We start from the raw sequence: 19,437 nt of genomic DNA, 5'->3' as shown, positions 1-19,437 counted from the left end.
TTATTTCATTTCCTGACATTTTCAAATCTTGTTGAGTCTGTCTTACACACACACAAACACACACACACACCCTCCATTCCAGTCCAGGTGACTCGTTTCTTTTTCAGATTTTTTTTTTTTTTTTTTTGTGGACCATTTTTAAAGTCTTTACTGAATTTGTTACAATTTTACTTCTGTTGTTTCTGTTCTGTTTCTTTTGTAGGGTGGGGCAGGAGGCCTGTGGGAATCTTAACTCCCCCACCAGGGATCAAACCAGCACCGCCTGCACTGGCAGGTGAGGGCTTAACCACTGGATCTCCAGGGAAGTCCCCAGGTTACTGTTATATGCAGTGGTGTGAAGGAGTCAGCTGCCTGGTAAGAGTTGTTTGTTGCATTTTCAGAAATTTTTAAGCAGTTCATTAAATACAGTCATTATTAAACATTTTTATCATGTAAACTTACAATGACATAGATTATATTAAAAACAAAAGTAATAGATACCTATCCTCATCACATCCTAATTATCTGACTGCATTTTATTATTATATCTGCCTTTAAGATTATTTATGAGATTATGTGATTTATAATAGTACTTTACCTCGAATTTCTTTCCACTTTTGTGTTCCATTACTCAGTAGCTTCAGATCAAATCCAATGGGAGTATTCACACCCCAGAAACTGCCAAATGCTACAAATTAGGAATGCTTCCCTACCCACCACCTCCCATAGCCAACTGTTAAATATTTACCAGCACATCAACCGTATCTTGCCTGGAATCTCACAAAAGCCTTCAAACTGGTCCTTGAATCCTCTATCACACATCCTAATGATTCTGCCCTCCAGGGCTGAAGTAGATCTTTTTTTTTTAGAGTGTTTTTTTTTTTAACGTGGACCTTTTAAAAAGTCTTTACTGAATTTGTTATGGTATTGCTGCTTCTGTTTTATATTTTGGCTTTTGGTCAAGAGGCATGTGGGATCCTAGCTCCACAACGAGGGATTGAGCCAGCACCCCCTGCACTGGAAGTACAAAGTCTTAACCTCCAGGACTTCGAGGAAAGTTCCTTTTAAAATACAGATCAGATGACCTTACTCTTCTGCTCCAGGTTCCCACTCCCCCTGGCTGGATGGATCCTGAGGCCCCTTATCCTATCTAGCACCTTTCTGCCTCATGGCCTTTGCCTTCCTCTCCCTTCCTCCTTGAGCTTTAGTCACACAGCCTTAAATATATGTATGTATGTATTTATCTGGCTGCACTGGGTCTTACTTGCAGCACGTGGGATCTAGTTCCCTGACCAGGGCCTGAACCCGGGACCCCTGCACTGGGAGCACAGAATCTCAGCCACTGGACCACCAGGGAAGTCCCCACACAGCCTTCTTTTTGTCCCCTGAAACAGCTGCCAAGCTCCTGTTTCAGGGCACAAAACTGACTTTTTTCACTCATTCTTCCTTCTTTACATAAGATCAGCTTCTTTTCAACTCAGCCATCATCTCCCCAGAAGCATTTTCTCTGACCACCCTTTTGCATCCTCGGCACCCCAACTCCCAAAGGCCCACCCCTCTACTACATGAGCCCCCTCTCGTTCCTTGCAGCCTTTGGCACCATCTCTGTTCACCTTGCTTATTTATCAGTTGTCTTTTTCTTTTCCCACTAGAATGCGGACTCCATGAAAAGAACCCTTTGCCATATTCAAGGCTGTCTCCCCAGCACCTGGAATAGGACTGACATGTAGTAGGTACCGAGTTGAATTCATCTGTTGGATGAATGGATCATGTTTCATCCTCACTTTGGTTTCTCAGCCCCCACAGTTTGGTGGCCACCTTTTCACCTGCCCCTTCCTCTAAAGCTGTTCTGTGAAGGTCCCTCATGATTCCTGAGTTTCCACGTTTGATACACACTTCAGTCTTCATCTTGCTGAATCTCCAGGCTGCATTAACCATTCTTCACTTTTTAAAACTCTCTCTTCCGCAACCCCTCCTTCTCCTGATTCACCTTTTCCTCATGTTTCTTGGACTCAGTGGTAGGTTGCACCAGCGGCACCTTTTCTTCACCCTGTTCGTATTTATTCCTCCCTTGAACCTGGGTTTGTCCATGTGAGGTGCTTTGACCAACAGAATGAGGTAGAAAACAAAACAGCTCTAAGCCTTCCAGGGACCTTATGGAAGTGAACCCCCTCTCTAGCCTCTGATATCCCAGAAAAGGAGTGAGCCAAGTGGAGCAGCATCTGAAATGCTCCAGTCAAACCCAGACAAGAGGTGTACCGCTCCCCCCAGCCCACCCTACGCAGGAACCAGCCAAGACTAGCCAAGCCTCAGCTGACCCATAGACATGTGAGCTCTAATAAGGAACCGGAGGACCTCCCTAGTGGTCCAGTATTTAACAATCTGCCTGCCAATGCAGGCGATAAGGGTTCCACCCCTGGTCCAGAAAGATCCCATGTGCCGTGGAGCAACAAAGCCCATGTGCCACAGCTATTGAGCCTGTATTCTAGAGCCCAGAAACAGCAACTCCTGAAGCCCGAATGCCCTTAGACACTGTGCTCTGCCACATTTTTTTTCTTTTTTATGTGACATTTTCCTTCTGTTTGTCATTTATCACCCTTTTATAGTTGTTGATAAAGGAAAAACCTCTTTTTACACTGTAAGGTATCTTCTTCTCTTTCTGCCTACTCTTAAAAAAATAATTCCTTGCAAGTTAGAAAGCAAAGCCCTGGTGAGTTAATGGGCCATACAAGATTATTATTCTTGTATGTTTAGTTTTTCCTAATAAGAATGTTTGTTTTTAATATACAACTAAGATCCAAAAGGACATCTTTTTTTTTTTTTTCCTAGAGTTAGGCTGATGGCAGAACAATTTGCTTACAAACCAAATTCACCCTCTTCAGGAGCTCATAATTTGATGGCATAACTGTCACCATCACCAAGGTGCAGCATGTCCGAATCACCTCTAAATGGGTCCCTTGGGCCTGTGATGCTCCCTTTTGAGATGCATCTCTCTTGACCCTCTCCTTCACCCTCCAGGCTTTGGCAAAACACCACAGCTCGCGGGACCCCTTGTGCACTGTGCCAGGCTAGATCACAGGCCTCTGTCCTGTTTTCCCACCTTCTGGTCGGGCTGGCTTTCCGTTCTCTTTCAAGCTACGGCTGTCACCCTCTGCTCTTCTGTCTGAGTGCACCTTGACATCTCTCTGACTTGCTTGCATGTGACAGCCCCTCACTGGACTGTCATCCTAGGGGGTGGCAGGTACCTGATTCCTGAGCTCTGGCCTGGTGCTGGCCCTGAGCAGATAGGCCCCGGAGGCTGTGCTGTGCGATCGACTGTCTCCTCCCACGTGACTTGATAGTTCTGGGTTTGCTGCAGGGCCAGGGGTTCTGAGCCTGGGGAAGCCCCTGGCTCCCTCATAAGCACCCCCATCCATCAAGTTCTGGCTCAGTTCCTGTTTTTCCGCAGACATGCCACTGGGCTGAGATATACTGAGGAGGCGGGACCAGGCTGAGGCTAGGTCCATGGGCACAGCAGTGGCCGTGAGGGAAGGTCAGGCTGGACTAGGGGTGCATTGGGGCTTTGGGGTGACCTCCTTATGGAGGTTGGACAAGGGGCAGGGACTGAAGAAAGGAGAAGGCAAAGGCAGGGCCACTCGTCCATGCCGAACCATATGTTGCACTGGGGCCAAACCAGACATCAATCACAGGAGGGAGCAGACAGAAAGCTCCTTTATTTGTAAACACCCTTCACTCGCAGGAACTTTGTAACCCTGTGATTCATTTAACAACATTTATGGAACATGCACTTACGGAGCCCCCACTCTGTGCAGGCGCTGTCTCAGCCTTGGGGCCACAGCTAGTAGAAGACGCTCGTCTGGACCCCAGATGCCCCAGGCACTCAGACTCTGCCAAGGGCTTCTTGCTGCAAACAGCTGCTTCTCTCTGCTGAAAGGCTGTCTCTGGCTTTAACTCTGGGTGAGTTAAAGTCCTTCCAGAAGAAGCCCTCCACTCACAAGGACTGGTGGGAGTCCCACCCTGTAGGTGGGACACCCCTGGGCAAGTTCCACATGGCACCCATGTGCCCAGCTGAGCCCTGCTTGCCTGCAGAGGTCACTTGCTTGACACTACTTTTCATCAGCCCTTCCCATCCTGCTGTCCCTACTAGTGTTTCCTGGGATCATCCCCCAGGTGAGTCCCTTGCATCCAAACCCTCCCATTCAGGATCTGCTTCTGGGAAAATCTGAACAGTATGAATGAGTCTTAAGAAGGAGATCTCTGCCCACAGCAAGGCTTCCCAGGGTAATGGGGTCTTTACCGGGTCTGTGTATCACTCCTGGCTGTTTGCCAGCCTGGTAATGAATTCCAGGCACTCAACAAACACCAATGAATGAATGAATGAACAGAACAATGGAAGAATGAACCTCCAAAACCCAGAGTGGGTAGTGATTGTCTTACAAGATACACCCATGTTCAGAGAGCTTAACTGGTTTACCCATGGTCAACTAGAACTAGCTGGTAACATACAACAGCAGGAAACTGGAATTTTTTACTTTTATGTGGAGCTGGAGTTCACCACTGGAAAAAAGACTGACTGTCCAAAGCTAATCCAGGTTAATTCCCCTTGATTAATCATTAATGTGCTAGGGAACTGCTGAGATTAAAAATAGGAATGAACGGTTTAACTTCAACCCAATCCCTCTTTATTCTCTGATGGCTTATCTTTGCACATCTTTCTAACAACGTGTACAGTACCAGTGACAAAGGGGGAGGGAGTATGTGAATTGTCCAAGAAACAGATATTGTGAAGAGGATGCGGTGGCCACGCAGGGGTGGGGGAGGCAGGGGAAGCGGTGTGGGGCAGAACAGCCTCCAGCAGACCCCTTGGCCTCTCAGAAACCTTAATTTCAAAGAAATTGGCTTTGGCTCAAGTTTAAAGAGCTAGCTTTTACGCGGCACTGATATCATGGTTAAACACCAGGCCTAAAATTATCTTAATTGAAAGATTAATTTGGTATGAAGAGAGAGTGTTGGCTTATATGGGGCTAGGATGGGGGTCAGGGAGGAAGTCCCGAAAGGAAACCGTTTGCTCAGTTTTCTGGGAAGTGGGCGAGTTTATTTGGCTCAGACCTCTCTCCTCCCCACAGCGCGGCGTAAATGCCATAAGTTCAGTTCAGTCGCTCAGTCGTGTCCGACTCTTTGCGACCCCATGGACTGCAGCACGCCAGGCTTCCCTGTTCAGCACCAACTCCCGGAGTTTGCTCAAACTCATGTCCATCGAGTCGGTGATGCCATCCAACCATCTCATCTTCTGTCGTCCCCTTCTCCTCCTGCCTTTAATCTTTCCCCGCATCAGGGTCTTTTCTAATCAGTCAGTTCTTTGCATCAGATAGCCAAGGATTGGAGTTTCAGCTTCAGTATCAGTCCTTCCAACGAATATTCAGGACTGCTTTCCTTTAGGATGGACTGGTTGGATCTCCTTGCAGTCATACAGAGAACTGCAATTGCGGCCCTGCTGCCAGTTGAGGTCTGGACTGTGCCTCGATGTAACCACCCTGAAAATGGGTGCAAGTGAAGCCCGCCCTCCATTCCTCTGCGCGTCGTCTGAACTTTCCGCCCTTTCCGCCCTCGATCCAACATTTACTCGAGAAAATTCTTTCTGGGGCCGATTGCAATGAACATAGGGACGAGCCCTCTCGGGACTGACCGCCGGCAAGACTTGTCCTCTCATCCAGCGCCCGGAGGGGGCGCTGCTGCGGGGGTAAGTTAGCTGGTTTTTAGACGAAGCATTTCTCCCTACGGTTCCCGTGTTGCGCAACCATCTGCTCAGGGCGACACCCACCGCCACATCAGCCCGGAGCGGGCCAGGGGCGCGGGCGGAGCGCCGCCTGGATTCGAACCTCCGCGGCCCCGCCGACCCAGAGCCTGGCCCGGGTCGGCGCCGGCGCGCGAAGCAGGCGCCCGGAGTGGGCGGGGCCGGCCGGGGCCCCCTCCCTTGCGTGTGGCCGAGCGTCCCGGCCCCGCCCCGCCCCGGCCCAGCGCAGGGGCCGAGCGCCGCACCACGCGGCCCCGCCCCCCGTCCCGCCCCCTACCCCGGCCCCGCCCCCGCAGCGCCTCCCCTCTCCCATTGGCCGAGGTGGAGGCCCGCCTCCCAGCCCAATGGGCGCCGCCGCGGCTCGGCCGCCGGCGCTCTGACTGGCCAGCGGCCGGCGGAGTGGCGGGGTGCGAGCCAATGGAGAAAGGCGGCTCGATGAATGGCTGGCCCGGGTGGGGAAGGCAGGAGGCGGCGATCCCTGCGGAGGGGGCCGTTCGCCAGCTCCGAGGCAGAAAGTGCCACGACTCCACACGCGCGCACGCAGCCAGCGAGCGGCCGGAGCGGACGGCGGACGGGGCGGGCAGCGTCGGGATCGAGGCGCCTGCAGCTGCTTAGGGGGCGGCTTCTCGGCGGAGGCTTGGCCGGCTCCTCTCTCTCCCGCTTCCGCGGCGGCGGCGGCGGCTCCTGCCCTCTCGCTCTCCCTCCCGCGTCTCCGGCTGCAGGTAAGAAACTTGGCCGGGCCCTGCAACAGCGGCGGCGGCGGCGGCGGCGGCGGCGCGCGCGGGCTGGGCCGTCGGGGCGCCGGGGCCGGGCCGGGCCGGGCCGGGCCGCGCCGGGAGTGACACGTCTCCTTGGCGGCCCCTCCCCCGGCGGCGGTGCCGCCCGCCGTCGCCGCGGTCGCGGACCTGGGCGAGGTGGGGGTGTCCCGGTGGGCCCCGGGGTTGGGGGGGGGCGTGTGCCGGGCCCGAACCCCATGCCGGGGGGCGTCGGCCGAGCGCGCCCGCGGTGTGAACCCCACGTCCTCGCCGTCGGCGGGTCCGGCCGCGGCCCCGCGGCGCGACGTGGCCGCCGGTCCCTCCCTCCCTCCGTCTCCGCCTGGCCGTCGGGCCGGCCTGCGAGCTCCGAAGTTGGGCGAAGAAAGTTGGCGGCGGGGCGGGGCGGCGCGCAGCTGGCAGAGGAAGGGGTTAAGCTTCGGGAAGCGGCCGGATGACGTTGCCGGGCTGGAGTCCGGGCCGGGCTGGGGGGGTGGTGGCGGAAGGCGGCGGAGGCCGGCGGGGAGAGGGGGCGGGATTGAATGGGGGCCGGGGCTGAGCGCGCCCACTTCGGGCTGCGGCCCCGGCTCCGCGGGGCCGATCGGCGCCGACGGGGCGGGGCGGGCCCGGGGCCGCGGAGGTGGGGTGGCCCGCCGTGCGGGGACCTGGACCGTCCAGGGCCAGACGCCCGGCGGGCCGCGATGGCAACTTCCCGGAGGGGTGGCAGGCGACTCCCTGCTCCCCCTGGCGGCGGGGCCGGGGAGCGCCGTTTTCCTGGCTGGCCGCGAGGACCCGGCGCGAGGGCGCCCGGCCGGGGACGATGAATGGGCCGGCAGTGCCAGGCCAGGAGGAAGCGGCATCCCTGGCGCGGCCGCCCGGCGCTGGCACACGGTCTGGCTCTTGCCCGGGGCACCCAGCCTCGCTCTGGGCTGGGAAGGGCGGGCTGGGGTCCGCGCTTTCCAGTGCAGCATCTGGGAAGCCTCGGGGAGCCCTCCCCAGATGGCAGATAAAAATCGGTAGCTTGGGTGGTATCATGGTCAAGGGTTTGACTTCCGCAAGCCCGCATTGTGGAGAGTCAGCCAGGCTGTTTAAACTCCGGGGTGCGGGTCCACGTCGGAAAGAGGGGCTGCTGAAGAGAGAAGCCGTGGAGACCCAGCACTCGTGGGAGTGGGCCACAGGTGTGAGAGGTTACTGTTGCATGAGTTTCTAGAGTGTTCAGAGGCCTGAAGGGAGGTGGGGTCTGGGTTTGCCTCCAGCCAGCCCGCTGCAGACGCAGCCTTGCCACGTCCCAGAATCTGGGTCCCACCCCCTGCCACGCCACAGACCCTTTGCTCAGGGTTCTCAACTTCTCTGAACTCGGATTTCCTTATCTGTGGCCTGGTGATAGAACCACCCACTCACAATGGGGTCAGGCAGGCTCCTGGTAGGTGCTGGGACATATGGGGACCTTGTGCAAACCAAGGCAGTTTGGCAATAACTCCTGGAGGTCAGAGGTCATCAGCCTAGGAAGCACCAAGGAAATGAAACTTTGCAGGCTCTTGGGAACCTCCCAGGTTTTGCCTTGTGTGCTGAAACTGTCCGGGCATTTTCTGGAGTTGGGGACAGCCAGAGAGCTTATTGGAGCTTTTTGACTGTTGAATGTCCCGAGACTCAGGTCTTTGGTCCAGGTCTTTTGTCCAGAAGGGCAGCTGTGTGCTTTACTCACGACCCGCGTGGCTGGGGAGCACCTCGAGTCCCCTGATGCTGTCCACTGTGCTGGGTCGTCTTGCCTTCCGTTTAACCTGACACTGGGAAGTTCTGGTGACCCTGCAGTGAGCTGCTCTCTGGTGACGTCTCCATTCCTTTGTGAGCTCTCCACAGGTCAGCCCCACCACAGACAGCCAGTTCGTGTTCCTTCCAGGAAGAAGCTTCCAATTCTGAGGTCCTAAACATGCCACATCCCTCTCTATTTAAGTGAAGGAGGAAAGCTGGAGGCAGATGGTGGAGCCATGCAGGGTTTCTGGGCCAGTTGAGATTGGGTTGGTGGGAGGACCAGAGAGGGGGATGAGAAAGGTGTTTCTGGGACTAGAAACCGTGTCCTGTGTGTAGAACTGGAAGTACCATGCTGTAACAGAACTCTTTCCTTTCAGAGTTAGGAGTCTGCCTTTGAACGTCTCTACAGAGAGTAAGGGATTAGATTGGTATCTTGGTGCATGAATATTTTTTGGTGATGGGAGAGTTTTAAATAAATCTTGAATCACTGAGTCACATTTGAGCAATTATGTTCTTTGCTAAAGGGTCAATAGGCTATAGTGATGATACAGCACCAAATTCCTTGTAAGTGGTTGAATGCAAACAATTTGATTGGAATACTGGTTTATTTAGTAGCTGGGAGGACATGGCAACCCAGTCCAGTATTCTTGCCTGGAAAATCCCATGGACAGAGGAGCCTGCTGGTCTGTACAGTCCATGGGGTCACAAAGAGTCGGACACAACTGAGCAACTAATGCTTTGAACATAACAGAGTAAATGTGGATGAAATGAGGCAGACCAGCAACCTGGTACATTTTTTCCAGCTGTCTCACTGGACAACTAAAGCTCAGCCCAACTTGATTTTTAAGGTTTACCGTTTAGAAACAGATTCACAACTTTGATCTCCATCTCGGGTGTCCATCCAATGGGTGAGAATATGGAGGCCCAGCAGGTCAGGCAGTCATTAGGCTAGTTCCTGCTGCCCAGCTGCTGGGTGATGTGGGCACAGCCTTCTGAATGTTCGCCAACAGGCCTTGTAATTCCACACTCCAAGGGAGCACCTCGATCTGAAAATGAAGAGTTTCAGTGGAAGGAAGGTGGGGAGTCAGTGTGAAGCATGGCAGTGAGTGTGAAGACCATGCTTTCATCTCACATCTTTCTCCACCATCTCCTGTGTGCCGGGCCTTCATATACCGCAGACAAGTGTGTGCGTGTCTGCAAAAGCTCCTGTCTAGAACTGTTCAGTAGGGTAGCCACACAGAAGTATTTAAACTTTAATAAAACGGAAGTTCATTTCTTAGTCACAAAGCCACATTTCAGTGCCCAGTGCCATGTGGTGGTCAGCGCAGATTTCAATTTGTTCCCCTGCCACAGGGAGTCCTGAACAGTGCTGGTCTGAAGGTGGCTGGTGTTCCCTGAACATTGCTGCTGCTGCTAAGTCACGTTAATCGTGTCCGACTCTGTGCGACCCCATAGACGGCAGCACACCAGGCTCCTCTGTCCTTGGGATTCTCCAGGCAAGAATACTGGAGTGGGTTGCCATTTCCTTCTCCAATGTATGAAAGTGAAAAGTTAAAGTGAAGTTGCTCAGTTGTGTCTGACTCTTCACGACCCCATGGACTGCAGCCTACCAGGCTCCTCCATCCATGGGATTTTCCAGGCAAGAGTACTGGAGTGGGTTGCCAATGCCTTCTCCCCCTTGAACATTATGCCTCTGCTTTTCCTGATCATTTAGAGACAGTGTTGCGTTGAACCCTGTGAAGTGCCCATTCTGTAGGTCAGGAACAGTTGACTAATGGCAGTTCATGCGTGTCCACCTACTGAGATGTCACCTTAGAAAGTACTTTTGGACTGACTCGGGTGCACCTTACAAATTGCACGTTCAGGGCAAGAAGCAGGAAGCAGGGTCCTGCTCTGGAAAGATTCCTGCCTAAAAGCAGCACCATCAAAATGACCCAGTGTAACAGACATGGAAAATAGATATTGTGCAGAAAGCATATGGGAACGTAAATATTTAATTCTAAGTCAGAGAACCTGGGCAAGAGGGCCATTTGACATTACCGAAAATTAACCTGGGGACTTCCTTGGAGGCTGTTTCCTTAGACTCAAAAGTTCAGGTGAGTTTCCTGAGACCGGCAGGCCGACTCCCATGGCCAAAGGCCAGGCATACATGGCCTGTTTCCTTTAAGTGCCCTGTGTGATGTGTCTCTCCCACCTGCTCAGCAACTCAGAGCAACTGTAATTTATAAAGAAGGTTTTGCAATTTCTACGTTGGATTATTTTAGCAAGGCTGCAATAGCAGCCGGTCTCTGAACCCTGCCTAGTCCAGTGTCCTGGTGTTTGCCTGCTTGACTGGCATCAGGTGTGCCCTGGCTATTGGCCACGCTCTGTTATATTCCATGTAACTTCGAAAGGATTGTTGGTTAGTATTTGGAGAGAATTTTTCTGAGCAAGCGGCCTCATGTCAGTACTGCACGTAGAGCAGCATCAATCCAGTTAACAGAGATCCCAGAGTGACTGGCAGCTGCCTTCGTGTTGGTCGGAGAGACCATGCTGGAAGTGATCACCTAGCTATTGTGATCGTGAACATCATCGGCTGGCCTCAAAGTTGGAATAAAAGACCATCTTAGACTCAGGGCTTTAATGTTGTGCCCTGACCCTGGCTGAGGTGTGAGTGAACCAGGTGTGTTTCGGGCTGACTTGAGACTGGTTCCTGGCTGGGGCCACACCTGCATGGAGGGCACTTGGCCAGCACATGAGGTTTGTCCAGCCCCATGTTGCTAAACCACTGAGCCACCTTTTAAAATTGGAGAAGCTGTTGTTAAAAATCTAGATTTTGGAGCTTTCTTGGGGACAATGGGGATTTTTGGGCCCACGGGATCTGTTTCTTGGTGGCAGCAGTGGACTGCAGTCGCCTCCCTGAGCAGGGCCTGTGCTCTTTTCCCAGCCCCCACCCCTCACTATACCTTGCTTGGGTCCCTGGGGGCACTGTCTGCTCCCACCTCTGAGAGCTCAGAGAAGCCAGAGGGCATCTGCCTGTGACCGGAGTAGTCCACCAGGGTCTCCCCCGAGCTGCAGCTTGGGGTGGCGGGAGAAGGGTTCTAATCCCCAGAGTAAGTGGTATGACCTTGGACATGACTTTGCCTTCCCGGGGCTTCAGTTTCCTCCTCATGTAAAATGGAACTAGGCCAGGTGGCTCCATCTTCCAGGCCACACACCTTGGTTTATCCTTCACTCTGTGCTTTCTCATACGTGTATTCTTCATGCCGGCAAACCTACCAGCTCCGTCCACTCACCCCGTCCCCCCCAGGCTGGCTGGGTGTGGAACCCTCATCCCCTGGTGTATTTCACTGGCTCTGGATGGTCTTCCTGCTCTGTCCTCACCCTCGCCTTCTGGTCTGTTCCCAGGGCAGGTCGAGCCACCCTGCATTAAGACCCTCCAAGGCCCCGCCTTCCCTCTGCCGCACTGCCGGCCCCACCCTCCGCTCTGGTCACACCGCTGCCCTCTGTTTCCTGGGCGTGCTCTGGCCTCAGGGCCTTTGCATGCACTGTGGTTCTCCCAGGGGAACTGGTTCCCAGACGGCCACGTGGCCACTCTACCTACTGTCCTCAGGTCGGCTCATGGGGCTGTCCCACTTCTCTGCACGATCACCACCTGATGTGTCGCATGTGTGACTGACTTTGTCACTTCTGTCCCTGGAGCATAAGCTCTCCCAGTGCAGGGACGTGTCTGCTCGGTTTCCCCGGGCAGCCCTGGCGCCTAGAACAGCAACGTATGGTAGATGCCTGTCCTGCCAGGCTAATGGAGAGGTGATTTTCTAGTGCGTGAGTTCTGTGAGTGTATTATAATTCCATCTCAAGTAGCCTGGATTGCTTAAGCATCAAATATAAACATGAAACATAAAATTCCAAAGCCAAGTGACGGTGGGGTTCCCTCCAGCCTGGCTCCTGCTGGGAGCTGATAGTTACTCGTGGCCACGCTGCCGCACGTGGGCCGTCCTCTGGTCAGCAGAGCCCAGGGCTCTGGAGTGACCCTCAGCAGAGGGCTCGGGCATCTGCTGTTCCCCCAGCACCCTGCCCTGCAGGCCATTGGATTGGCCTCGGTGCCACCTGTTCTCCGCTGTCTGTCACCCATGCGGGGCCTCGCTGGACTGGGCCCTTCCCAGGTGCCTCTGCTCGTTCCGGGAGGAGAATTCGCCATGAGATCCTTACCTCCCGACCTAGCTGAGGAGTTAGACTGGCTCGTGGGGCAGCCGAGCATATCGGTGACGTACCCTTACTAGGAGCCAAAACACTCTTTTTGGTTTGAACAATGTGCTGCCTCTGAAAAGAGGTGGATTTTATGTTTTGTGAGCAGGAGTGTTCCTTAGTGGCAGGAGGGTAACTGACATTCCATCCCCGCTCCTTTTAGACAAACTCTGTGGGGCCGAGGAGCACAAGGGCTTGATGAGGCTAACCTCCTGCCTCCCCAACCGTGCGTCCTCGGGGCAGGGGCATGGGAGCTGAGAGGGGGGTGCTTGAGCAGGGGGTCGGGCTGGTCGTAGCCCCTTCCAGGCTGAGTCCACAGCCCTCGTCTCCTCCTGCCTTTGCTTTTAGGCAGAGAAACAGTTGATCCTAGACTCCGACCCCTTCTGATGGGAGGAACTGGCCCACTCATTTCACGCAGAACCCTGAGAGATCAGGTTCTGGCCCTCAGCCCAGGTGGTAAGTTTTCCTGGCACTTTTCATTCAGTGGTTAAAAGGTTCAACTCAACTGTAGCAAAACCGATTTCCTTTTTAATTAAGACTCACCCTGCATAGGAATTAAAGGTAACTTTGTTTCTGTTGAGTATGTTTTCATTTCCCAGGAATTCTAGACCAGTTGTAGTCATAAGAAAGAAAGATAATCCTGTGGGGAATTTTGTAGTAACCACAGTGATCGGGGGAGGTGGTCAGTACAGGAGAGTGACTGGGTGACCGATGCCGAACCGGCAGTCTCAGCAACACGTTGGGGCGTGGACGGGCCGGCAGTAGCCACGGCCAGACCCAGCCACCTCTTCCCTCTTAGGTTGGAAGCCCCAGGCCTTGTTCTGAGCATTCTGGTGTCAGAAGCCACCAGGGACAGTATGGGCTGTGGGGAGTTAAGGCAGGAAGTACCCGCCCGCAGGACCTTGGTCTCCACTTCCCCTCTCATGGGAGCTGCATGGTCAGAGCACGTGAGCAACCTGAGTGGTATAGGAGTGGCTGAGCCGGTACAGACCCGCAAGGCATCAGAGATGCTCCTTCCAGAGTCACCTGGACTTATTTTCCTACCACATTGGCATACGTATATTTATATGCATTAACTCTTTACTAAAGTGAAGTCACTCAGTCGTGTCCTACTCTTTGCGACCCCGTGGACTGTAGCCTACCAGATTCCTCTGTCCATGGGATTTTCCAGGCAAGAATACTGGAGTGGGGTTGCCATTTCCTTCTCCAGGAGATCTTCCCGACTCAGGGATTGAACCTGGGTCTCCCGCATTGTAGGCAGACGCTTTACCGTCTGAGCCACCAGAAAGTCCTTACTAAAGTAAAACTCTGTACTAAAGTAAAATACAAATATCGCAAAAGGCACCACTGTGTCTACAGCTTAATAAAGGTCCATGGGGCAGCACCGTGTTTAACCAGCAGACTAAGAAATGTGATCCCCCAGCAGTTCATCTGGTGCCCCTCAGCTGTTGCCCCTCCTGGAGGGTCACTGCCCTCCTGACCTTTAGCTCGCGGGTCCCTCCGCCCCCAGGTGAACTCAGGGGGAATGAACTCACACGCGTGTTGCTCTTTGGGTCTCCACTTGACAATGCATGTGAACGTGAGGTCCGTCCGTGCTCTGGGGCTGTGGTGGGTCATCCCTGTATTGTGTGTTCTCCATGTGTCACTCTGGAGGGGCACTCAGGTAGTTTCCAACTTGGGGCTTCTGTTACGATATATAACAAATTACATTATAAAGTGTAGTCTTGCCCCTGACTTTGATGACTGACAGTGCGGACTTTTCCCCCCAGCGCTGGTCCTCTGTTGTACCCCTGCCAGTGTTGTAGAGCCTGGACTGTAGTCCACAGTGGCTGACTGCAGAAAGGAACCAGGTGAGGCTGAGTTACCACTTCTCCTGATGACAGGTCCCTGCCTCCCGCCACCCTCACCCTGTCCTAGAGGTGGCAGTCCTTGGCTGCAGAGTTCTTCATCAAAGATGAGCCTTTGCAAAAGCCTTGTGGAAGGGTCAGATTTTACCAGTGGTGGTGTTTTAGTTGCTAAGTCGTGTCTGATTCTTGCAACCCCCAGGACTGTAGCCCACCAGGCTCCGCTATCCATGGCATTTCTGCCCACGAGCAAATGCTGTCCCAGCAGAAAGGAAGCCCCTTGCTGTAAATGCGGGAGAAGCTCGCAGAGAAGATCAACAAAGCCAGAGTTTCATTTTTAAAAAAGATAAGTCATGGTGACACGTATCAAGCAAAACTGGTCATGGAAAGGGAAAATAATATTGAGTGTCAAATGGGACTTCACTACAGATGTGGTGACATTGAAAAGATGAGTGGTTTTCATGAACAACTTGTGCCAGTAAGAGTCTACCAGTGTCCTAAGTGTTTATTAGAACCTGGAGGATCCAGGGGAGGAGGCTGCACCACACTGTACATACTAGACATCTTTTTTCATCCCAACGTGGCAATGATTTTGCAACTTTTAGCAACATAAGTCAATTTCTAGGAAAACGTAATTTAACAACACAGCTAAGAAGACAACCAAGAACCTGATGAAAGGGGTGCCTTCAGGAGCTCTATACTGAGCATCACACTAAATAGCAAGACACCCAGGTATTTCACTTTGAGATGAGAAAGAATGGGGTGCTTGCTGACACTCCTCTCATGCAGTGTTGGCAGTCCTGCCCTGTGCCAACACTCAAGAAAAGTGAAGCTGAAGATAGAAAGATGGGAAAGAAAGGAACAGGATCTACAGGCAATATGCTTACATGTGTCGAAAAATTTTTTAATCTATACTCTTAGTAGAAACAGGCAAGGTTGCCTGGAGTGGAGGGGTGGGCAAGAATCACCAGAGATCAATTACTTGTCAGTGTCACCAGCAACAGAGAAGGAAACTTAAGAGAGGCAATGTGTGCAATAGTGTAAAAATGGAAAAACCAAAAAAAAATACCTTTCCCCGGTAAGACTGCATGGCACGCGTTCTCTTCCCCGACCAAGGTACCTGTGCTGTTGTGATATGGTTCCCACCTGACCGATGTTTAGCGGAACTGTTGTAGGAAGGGGGAGGCCCCCCCTTCAGGGCCTCAAAAGCCGGCTCTTGTCTGACACTCGGAAAAGAATTGTCTGAGGAGACAACGTGCTGACAAAGCAAGAGATTTTATTGGGAAAGGGCACCCAGGTGGAGAGCAGTAGGGTAACGTAACCCAGGAGAACTGCTCTGCTACATGGCTCGCAGTCTTGGGTTTTATAGTGATGGGATTAGTTTTCCGAGTGGTCTTTGGCCAATCATTCTAATTCAGAGTCTTTCCTGGTGGCGCACGCAGCGCTCAGCCAAGATGGATGCTAGCGAGAGGGATTCTGGGAAGTGGACGGACACGCAATGTCTCCTTTTGACCTTTCCCGAACTCTTTTGGATGGTGGTGGCTTAGTTCCATATTCCTTACCAGGATCTCCTGTCATAAAACGACTCGTGTGAATGGTTACTAAAGGGCCTGGCCAGGGTGGGCGGTTTCAGTCAGTGTGCTTCCCCTAACAGAACCTGCATTCAGAGATGCTCAGGAGCATGCATGTGCTGGGGTTAGACTGAACACAGTGGGAAACCATTGATCCCACTCCCTGGGAGCCCCGTGTCCGCTGCAGAAAGAACTCTGCATGTCTGAATAGCCTGTGTGTGTCTTGAGGAGTCGGGGTTCCTGATTCCTACCTTGTGGGGTATGGTCTTCACTGATGAGGCAAGAAGATTTAGATCTATTTATGTACCTAAGTTTTCCAAAGACTATTATTCTGGAGAAACACAAAAACATGTCAGTGGTTTATTTATTTATTTATTTATTTATTTTTCCTTAGGCAAAGAAATTGAATCTGAAATGGCCAATGAATAAGCCAAGGCTTGGAATAGAGTACATTTCTATTTTTGGTGTTTTAGCTTTCTTTAAAATGAATAGCATTGTTTCTTGAAAATAGGAAGTCAGTTATTTCCATCCTCTTAGAACATGAAATAGATTATTTCTGAATATATCTTTCAGTTACCGATTTTTCTCTTAGTTTTTCTGGGTTTAAAAAAAAAAAAAAAAGAATTAGAGGTTGCCCTTAAAATTTAAGATGAGGTGATCTGAAGATTTCATGTTAGATGGAGTTAATAAGGGAAGTGAAGTTGCTCAGTCGTGTACGGCTCTTTGTGATCCCATTGACTGTAGCCTACCAGGCTCCTCCGTCCATGGAGTTTTCCAGGCAGGAGTACTGGAATGTGTTGCCATTTCCTTCTCCAAAAGTGAAAGTTGCTCAGCTGTGTCTGACTCTTTGCGACCCCATGGACTGTGCAGTCCTTGGAATTCTCCAGACCAGAATACTGGAGTGGGTAGCCTTTCCCTTCTCCAGGGGATCTTCCCAACCCAAGGATGGAACCCAGGTCTCCCACTTTGCAGATGGATTCTTTACCGGCTGAGCCACAAGGAGAAGCCCAAATAAGCATTCTCTAAAAAGTATAGCTGGGCTTGCAGGGTAGTAAAAGAGATTGCCAGAGGCCATAAGCCCCCTGGGAGGGGGTAAGTGGCAGGGACACGGAGGCAAGCTGGCCCTGTGGTGTAAGCTGGTGTCATCATCCAGAGTCTGGGTCTTGGGTCTTTGGCTTTTACGTCCAGGTGGGAGCTGTATCGGGGGAACGGAATCTCCTCCATATTCCCGTGTAAAACCTGCGCTAAAAGGGCTGCTGGTTGGGGTGGGGCGTGGCGTGGAGATGATAAGATGATCTGTCCTGAGGCAGGAGAGGCTGGGAATGTTTGGCCGGGGATGATGCTGCCGCTAAAACTCTGTCCTCACTGCTGCTTTCTCCTAAGGCCTTGTTGAAGCAGAGATAAAATAGCTCTTTGGAGACAAGCCTGAAATTCAGACCAGACAGGATTACCACTGATAAAATCCCCCAGAGACACTATTAAGAGGTATAAAAGTACTGAAAACCAATAATGGGGAAAAAATAGCACCAGGGAAAAAACAAGGCAAACTTGGGGAAAAAAAAAAAAAGAACCTCAAAGGACTGATTGATTACAGAGCTGGTTAGATTCAGCTGAAGAGACAATCGGTGAAGTGGAACACAAGTCCGAGCATCTCTCCTGAGTGGTGGCAGAGGTTGAGGTGCAGTTAGGAGTTACTGAAGAAAAGCAGGAGCATTGCTCCCCAGAACCCATGAAACGTGAGAAAGCACGGTGAGCCTGAATTAGACGATTAAAAAGAACTACATACCTAAAGGTTTTGTTGAATCCTCAGAACCCAAAAGATGGATCTTAAAAGTAATGAGATCTTTTTTTTAAAAGGTCTTATAAATGATAAATTGACAACATGCCTTTTAATACTAAGCACGTCCGCCCCTCCCCCCCACCAAAAAAAAAAAGAGAGAAATAAAACAGTATCTTCAAAGCGGTGAGAGTAAGTAACTCTCAGCATGGAATTCTGTACTCAGCTAACCATTCATGGTGAATGACAGTGAAGGAAAGAAATCCTTTCAGGGCTGCAAGAACTGAGAATGTTGCTAAGAGGAGATTCTTGATGAACCAGGTGGTCAAGGATGTGCTTTGGGGAGATTCAGAGATGCAGGAGGCCTGCGACGCAGGAAGCAGTGACTAGCAGACAGACGGGGGACCATTTGGGAAATAGAAGCATGAGTGTCTGGAACTGCAGAGTACCTGCAGGTGGTCCAGGTGTGTGTGAGGGAGAAGCAGCTTGGGGGGAAAGGAACCCCTCTTCATGGAGGCCCCAGACCCAAGCCTTCTGTGGCGCTCCCTTTGCTGGGAAGTGTCTGCTGTCAGGTGTGTGTGTTAAGAGAATGTAAGGGGAAAAGGCATTTTAATCACATTTTTTTTTTTATTAATCACAATTTTTTAAAAGAGCACTTGCACATAGACACACACAAAAGCAGAAGAGTGTAACTTTCAAATGCAGAGGACAAGATGTCTAGTGGAATGCAAAATAAGAAAATAAGTGAGGAATAAGCAAAGAAAAAGTACTGTAGACAAGAATAACAAGATGAAGGTGTAAATGAGTCCAAATACACAGCAAATCACAGTAGATGTTGATGAACTGGACCTACCAGTTACAAAGACAAATTGCCATGCTCGTCTTAATATAAAATCCAGCTATATGCTATTTTTAAGAGTTCCACTTAAAACATGACCCCAGAAAGGTTGGAAGTGAAGAACAGAAAATGATTCTAGGCCAATATTAACCCTCCCCAGAAATTGATGTAACTTTTAAAATAATCAGACAATGAAGTGAAAAAAAATCATTAGGGATAAAGAGGATCACTTTATAATAGAGGATAAAATAGTAGACACTTTATTAGGAAGATGTCACAGTTCTGATTTTTTTTTTTTTTTTTCGTATTAAAGACACATTCTTTAATGACTGAAGAAGGGTCTTCATCATACACTTAAAATAAGGCAAATGCTCAGGACTGTGGCTCTGCACTCTGAGTCACAGCCACAGTGGGCACAGGGGTGAACATGCCTAGGAGAGCTCCGCCTTCAGTGCATTTCTTCATAAGTTTTGTTCAAGACAAAACCTTCCTTGACCCCAAACAAACAAACACAAGACTGACTTCAAGTGATGGACACAGCACATGGCCACGGAGGACCTCAGAGCTCCCTGTACTGATACACTAACGCCAGCGTCAGAAATGGGCCTGTGGCCTTGGGGAACGATCCAAAACCTGACTCAGCTTTCTGAAGCAAATGGTGTGACGAAGGCAGGTCAGGGGAGCCGAGTCTGCAGGAGGACACGGCGGCCCGACCTGTTCTGGCGACAGTGTCACCGGTGGCTCCCGTGCCTGCTGACACAGACACCACCAGGGCAGACACCCCGAGCCACCAGGCAGGACGCCGGAGAGGCCAGAGAAGTGGTGCGGGTGGGCAGCAGGGCGCCCGGTTCTGGAGGAGACGCTGACTGCAGCCCCTCACGTGTGCAGGGTGATTTTATATTC

General features: G+C 51.7%; 2 protein-coding genes across 4 annotated transcripts in view; one reads left to right on the top strand and one right to left on the bottom strand.

Annotated features, from left to right (window-relative positions):
* Positions 1 to 5,807: 5,807 nt before the first annotated feature.
* On the bottom strand, positions 5,808 to 7,496 carry LOC138990483 (basic proline-rich protein-like). The gene has a single exon (XM_070382007.1). It carries the CDS (start codon positions 7,494 to 7,496, stop codon positions 5,808 to 5,810), a length of 1,689 nt encoding a protein of 562 aa, XP_070238108.1.
* Positions 6,281 to 19,437, top strand: part of RRBP1 (ribosome binding protein 1) — a 48,182-nt gene continuing 35,025 nt past the window's right edge. Inside the window, exons 1-2 of one of the 3 annotated variants that reach the window (XM_070381118.1) lie at positions 6,281 to 6,495; positions 12,853 to 12,960. The gene's annotated coding sequence lies outside the window, so the exon portion shown is untranslated. The remainder of the gene's footprint in view (positions 6,496 to 12,852; positions 12,961 to 19,437) is intronic. The other 2 variants (XM_070381119.1, XM_070381117.1) reach the window with 2 other exon arrangements.

The sequence above is a fragment of the Bos mutus genome, chromosome 13, assembly GCF_027580195.1.
Source record: "Bos mutus isolate GX-2022 chromosome 13, NWIPB_WYAK_1.1, whole genome shotgun sequence".
Taxonomy (NCBI): domain Eukaryota; kingdom Metazoa; phylum Chordata; class Mammalia; order Artiodactyla; family Bovidae; genus Bos; species Bos mutus.
This window is presented reverse-complemented; position numbering and strand designations above follow the sequence as displayed.

Coding starts and splice junctions, on each gene's coding strand:
- LOC138990483 (XM_070382007.1), bottom strand. CDS start 7,496: ATGCTGCACTGGAAAGCGCGGACCCCAGCCCGCCCTTCCCAGCCCAGA.